The 6,849-nt window shown below is 28.7% G+C and overlaps 1 protein-coding gene across 1 annotated transcript; it reads right to left on the bottom strand.

The window, feature by feature from the left end:
• Positions 1-363: 363 nt before the first annotated feature.
• LOC107857556 (UDP-glucuronate 4-epimerase 3) lies at positions 364-2,122 on the bottom strand. The gene has a single exon (XM_047397945.1). The coding sequence runs from the start codon at positions 1,787-1,789 to the stop codon at positions 497-499; it is 1,293 nt and encodes a 430-aa protein (XP_047253901.1). The 5' UTR covers positions 1,790-2,122; the 3' UTR covers positions 364-496.
• Between the last annotated feature and the right edge of the window lie 4,727 nt (positions 2,123-6,849).

Here is a 6,849-nt window from a genome sequence, read left to right as displayed (position 1 = left end):
GAGATAACAAGATAAGAAAGGAATAGATATTCAAAAAATAGTGCAAAATGGAAAACACCAAATAGACATACTTAGAACACAAGATTATGCTCTGATAAGACAGAGACATTCAAGCCAAGTGTGATATACACAAATAGTTCTAACATGGAACTATCATCTGCTACTATTATTATAATTTAATAAAGATTATACATGTCCATTGTCCATAATCAGCAGCTGTCAATCAATTATGAAATCCTTTAAACTACAACAATGGCATTCCTGGAACTGGTAAAAAGTTGGTTTCAGGTTGCATTTGATACAGATTAAATTGCCTGGAAAACAATGTCCATCAATCACACAACTTAATCGTGGGATCGTATATGCTCCTTGAATCGCATCATTAGAATATTTGAAATCAATAAAATAGTGCAATACATGTATGCTCAAACAATAACAAGAATGAAAATGAACAAGAATTGAACTCCTACCACACAATTGAAAGAATGTATGATCACTAGGCACTCTTCTTTCCATCACCATAGTAACTGATGTACCATCGAACAAATTTCTTCAGTCCTGTCTGCAGATCTGTTGTAGGCTTATATCCAAGTTCCCTTTGGGCAAAGCTTATGTTTGCATGAGTAAACGGCACATCACCATTCCTTGGCAACTTCATCACTGATCTTTTAGCCTTTACCTTTAGCAATCTTTCCAAAATGCTGACAAGATCAGAAACAGGCACAGGAGAAGTGTTGCCCAAATTGAACATCCGCAATTGAGCAGGGCCTTTCTTTTTCCCACCACTTCCGGTGCTTTCTTCAGCCGTGTCCAATGCTCCCAAACAACCCTTTACTATGTCATCAATGTAGGTAAAGTCCCTAGCAACAGTGCCATGATTAGCTGCCTCAAAGATGGATATTGACTGTCCCTTCAAAATATCCCTTGTGAAAAAGAAGTAAGCCATATCTGGCCGACCCCATGGTCCATAAACCGTGAAAAATCTCAATCCAGTTAGTGAAAGCCCATATATATGATTATAGGTATGAGCAATTTCCTCACCAGCTTTTTTAGTTGCAGCATATAGACTAGCAGGCTGGTCTGTTCTATCCATCTCCGAAAAGGGTACTTTAATATTCATTCCATAAACAGAACTTGATGATGCCCACACAATAGCAGGTTGAGGATTAGCATTTTTGCAAACCTCAAGGAGATTAACCAAGCCAGCAATGTTACTATGCACATATGAGCTAGGATTTTCCATGGCATACCTTACACCCGCTTGTGCAGCCAAATGCATCACATGACTAAATTGAGCAACGTCAAATAATTTCTTCAAGAAGGTGACATCATTGATGTCACCTTCTACAATGTAAACCCCTGCATGCTCTAATAGAGATTGCCGAGCTCTTTTTAGAGACGGATCGTAATAGTCATTGAAATTATCCAACCCCACTACGCCATCACCACGACGTTTTAACGCAGCTGAGACATGTGTTCCTACAAAGCCAGCAGCACCAGTCACCAAAACAGAAATACCATTTCTTGACCTGACTTTTGCTGAGGACTTAATCCTTTTTTCCCAAGCTGGGCCATCATACGAGCTGGTTCTAAGAGATCGTCTCGAGAGATCTGAACCGGCAGGGGACGACGAGGATGGTGATCTGAAAAAGCATACAAAGATCAAGCCCAAGAAGACAAATGACCAAAATGTGAGCTTGGCTACAGAAAAATATAGCCTGAGCCTATTGTAAGGGGATTTTTCCTTTAACTTTCCTGGGGTTGATGGAATATTGTCAATGTGCTTCATTTGTGATATTATTCTTGGGAAATCTTGAAGGTTTCAGCAACTTTTCTTGAAAAATGCTAAGTAAGTGTTAGGGTTTGGAAAATTCCCCCATTTTCCCCCCCATTTGTGATATTTTTGGGTAGTTGAAATGGAGAAAAGAAACAAGGGGGAAAAAGGGGTGGCAATGACGGAGCTGGATAATATGGAACTTTAGCCCCTTTATTTATGGGAACCTAATGGTTTCTTGAAAGAACTGTTAATAGGTTGTTGTTGGAGGATGATGATTCATTAGGAAAATGGGTGATTGGAGAGAGAGAGATTGGGGATGTGCACTGAGGGTTCGTTTGGTAGAGTGTCTGCATACATTTTAATTTAATGTGTATTATTAGTACTTTTTTTGATATATTTTATTAGTTTATGTATAATTAATACAAATAATAATTATATACTCTATTGTGTATTAAGATGTGTATCACTAATATCTTAAAATGCATAATATTAGTAATATAATGGATCTTACGCATTCATTAATATGCTTAAAGATCCTATTACCCTTCAAAAAAAATTTCGCATTCTTTCCAACATATATATTAAGGGTATTATGTAAAAAATTTTTTTTTTTAGAAATTATGTAATTAATTTTTTTAATACATCGAACCAAACACTGCATAAGAAAAATATAAGCATAACTAACAGCAGGGGTGTACATAGGTCGGGTTAGTTTGGTTTTTTATTGAATAAAAACCAAATCGATTGTGTCGTTTATTAAAACTATAAATCAAATCAAACCAACATAAAATCGGTTTTTTCGGGTTAGGTTTTAGTCGGTTCTTGCGGTTTTTTCGAGTATTCTCATTTTTCTTATAATCTTTATTTTTTATAATTATATTGTGATTGAAAAGTAGATCAAATATGTTTTCACTCATGTGCTAGCTAATGGAAAAACTCAATTATGAAAACTAAGGAGCGAAAAACTCTCTTGAAACTAACAAATAAGATGAAGAGTGAAGAGTTTAAGTTTTAAGTTTATATTGAGTTTTGGATCATTTTATTAGCATATATATATACATAAACTTTCTAAATATTGAAAATTAATAAAAGTAATTGAAAAAGTAGATTATAAATTTTATGTATAAGAAGTTAAATTATATATATATATATATATATATATATATATATTAGGTTTAATTTGGATTTGATTTGATTTTTTTTTGTTAACACCAAACCAAATCAAGAATGATCGGGTTTTTTTTTCAAACGCCAAATCAATCAAACCAAATCATAAGTTGATTTTTTTTTCTCGGTTTGATTTGGTTCTTTGATTTGGTTTGACTTGATGGTTTGATCTATACACCCCTAATTAATACAAATATTATATTTTATTATAAATATTATTAATATAAGCATTACTAATACATCATATTTTACATAATTTTATACACTCGCCAAAACGACCGCTAATTGGGGAGGGACAAAGAATGAGGTTTGAAGAATTTAGTAAAAACAGAATAACGAAGATTTGAGGTGGACTAGTAAGGAAATCCAGCTGAAAGTCAAACAACAATGTAATTAATGAAATTATATAAAATTTTATTATTTTTTTAGAAAAATTTAATACAAACTATTATTCCTTGTTCATTTATCCCGTTTAGAATAAATTATTTAAAATTACAACTTTATTTTATAGTACTACACAATATCATAAATTTCTAAAATAATAATAAATATCTCATTTTTATAATTTCTCTCTTTATAATTCATGTATATGATTCTATTTTTACAATTTCTTTCTCTATAATTCACTTACGTAACTCTATTTTTCATTTATACACTTTTTTATCTTATAAAATATGTACAATCAAGGAACCACATTCAAGAGGTTATCAAGTTTGAATACAAAACTGAAAAATCCTAGAGCAAAACTCAAGCGACTTTTGCATATCCTCCGCGTCAAGAAAGCAATTACAATAAACTGTTCTAGCTAACAACTGGCTGTGGGATGGTTCAATGAATCTTTTTTAATTGATATGGAGATACTTTATTAGGCTTTCGATTTTCCCCTCGTAGCTTATTAGAGAGAACTAGATGTATTTGGCCCGTATTGAGTTCGGACTCAAAATTAACATTAAATTTTATATTTGTAATTTTTTTTTAATCTTGTTGCTATTCTTGTTTTTTATTTTTATTTATTTTTGTGACATTATATTAGTTGTAAAGATCGTTCGATAATATCTCAATATTTCTAACATTAATCAAATAATTTCTTTAAAAAATTAAATAAATAATATTTTTCTTAGAAATTATTTTAAAAAAGGGCAGTCTGGTGCACTAAAGCTATCGCTATGCGCAGTATTCGGGAAATGACCTCACTACAAGGGTGTATTATACGCAGCCTTTCCTTTCATTAGAGTTTATTTTAGATTTTCTTTTTAGTTTCAAATGCATGCATGCACCGATGCTATTTTTCTTTTTATTTTAACGGTAGCTTTGAAGATAAAAGTCTTTAATGATCCAAATCGAATTTTACCTTATGTTGAATTAATTTCATCATTCTTTTCTCAATTCAACTTAAATTGACTAATCTATTTTTCATTAAATTTTTGTCAATTAAACTTATATTAATTAACCCATTTGTTACAATCTATATATAATAGAAAGGAAGGCCATAGAGAAGATGATGTGATATCTCTCTATGATCTCCATTCTTATTTTTCTTTTTTCTTTTTTTTTGACCTTTTCTCATCTTTCTTTTAATTATTTAATTTTAAAAAATTATCTCCTTAATTAATATTAATAATATTCATAACTCTCAATCCTTTCAAATTCATAATCCTCAATTATTTATTATATTAAGTTTATGACACATTAAAATCATACTAATAAAAGTTTGTTTTGAGGTATATATAATGATTACACCATTTTCATTTCTCTATATTCTTCATCTTTTGTCTTTTTGGTTGATTAATTTTTTGATTTGTTTATTTGATTTTGCAGATTAGAAGGAGATATTATAATGTGAATTGTTAGATATTTTTGTATGATTCAATTTTATGAGGTAAAATGAACCGATATGCCTAATATAATTACAACTCTTTGTTTGATGCATTATACATTAATATTATTTATTTGAATTTTTGATGATATGATTTTTTAAAATAAATTGATTTTTCTCTTTGCTTATCTTTGTAGTTTTTAGAGACTTTGATTAATATGTTTATTTTTTTTTATTGTTTTGAAAGAAATTTATGTTATGTTAACAACAAGGTTCTTCTTTCCTCTTTAACTCATGTATTTTTGATGATATAGTTTTTTAAAAATGATTTGATTTCTTTTTTTTTACTTCTCCTTACAGTTTTTAGAGAATTTGATTGTTTTTTTTTCTTTAATTCTCTTTGTTGTTTAGGGAGAATTTGATTGTCTTATGTTGATAATAAGGTTCTTCTTTCTTCTTTAACTCACAATTAACTATTCTTTAAAGTTTTTATTTTTGCCTATATAAATTTATATTTAATTCATGGAGACTCCCATTCAAGGTTATCCCCTCTTCGTCATCATTTTAGTTTACGAATTAACTAATTTACTAAATGTGCAATCTCATGATCGTAATTTAATTGTAATTTTTTTAAATTATAATATCCATTAGAATATTTATGAAATAGTATATTAATTATTAAAACATATTCAATCTTTTCTTATAACCACGCAAAGCGCGGATAAGTATACTAGTAAATAAATAAATTCTGACATACAAAGTAATATAATAAATTTTTAATACTGCAAATTGTTGTATGATAAAATCAATAAAGTTAACTTATAAATAAAGATAAAATTTAATTTAAATAATTAAAAGACTTGATTCAACCAAATACTTTTATAGATCTTCCTTCATATAAACCATACGAAAGAAATTGAAAAGTTACTAATTCTTTTTTAACTTTAATATTTTCCCCACTAAAAACTCATGTTAAGAAATTTATATTGATATTTCTTAAACATGTATGAAGCTTTAACATTTCGTGTTAAATTAATTATTTTATCCTAAATTATATAAAATATTGATTATTCTATTTTTGTTAAAAAATTCATTATCAAAAAATGTGAAAAATAATTACTCCGATTTTTCATTATTTAGTATCATTAATATTTGGAGAGTTAAATAGTATTTTTTAAAAAATTAACTTTTCAAACATTTTTAGCTATATATAAAATATAGTTTTTGATTTAATAATCAAGCATGTACTAAGTTAGAAAGGGGATGTCAAGATACTTTATTTACTTATCCGTGATAAATTTATTAGGAAAAATGATATTTTGAAATAAAATTAATAAATATTTCTAAAAAATATAAAGGCAATATACCTTTAGATCATTTTGAATTTGATTGTATAAATAGTTTTTTGTTGTGTCACTACCATTTTTTCATGACTCTTCACTTTTATAGCATTTAATAAGTCCTTATAATTGTTCAAATTTATCAAAATAGATGAAAATTTGTAGAGTAATCAAAACTAAAATTAGGGATAAAATTGATAAAAAGGCTTCATGTAAGGATTACCAAAATCTCACATTCTCTCTTATATATAATAGTAATTTGAGATTTCTATTTCTAGCTTTGGACTTTTCTTTTTAACTGTTTGCACAATTCAAGAAGACATTGCAAAAGCTTCCAAATACATATCACTTACATCATTTCAAGTGATAGTAACTCACGATATAGCTCAATCAATAGAATGGAGCTTACTGCACAAAAACTCCTTTAGTTTCTATTTTCTTCATTATTTATATCCTATACTTTCATCAATTTCGTCTTAGCTCCACCCTTCTTCGTTGTATTAATAATTAATTTTGATAAAGTCATACATATGCTTGGTAATGGAAGATGTGAAGTTATGTGTATTGATGATACTAAACGTCTTTGTCTTATACGTGGTAAGATGCACAAGAAAGTTTGAATCGTTGTTGGTGATATCATTCTCGTTGGAAGAAAAGAAAAAAAGAGGAAAGAAAAAATGGCATGTCTATGTATGAAATTTGATATTATCGAGAGTTTTTATGTCACACCATATACATATGTATGGAAT

Source organism: Capsicum annuum, chromosome 10, assembly GCF_002878395.1.
Source record: "Capsicum annuum cultivar UCD-10X-F1 chromosome 10, UCD10Xv1.1, whole genome shotgun sequence".
In the NCBI taxonomy this organism is placed as follows: Eukaryota; Viridiplantae; Streptophyta; class Magnoliopsida; order Solanales; family Solanaceae; genus Capsicum; species Capsicum annuum.
The sequence above is the reverse complement of the archived record's forward strand: the minus strand, read 5'-3'. Positions and strand labels throughout refer to the sequence as shown.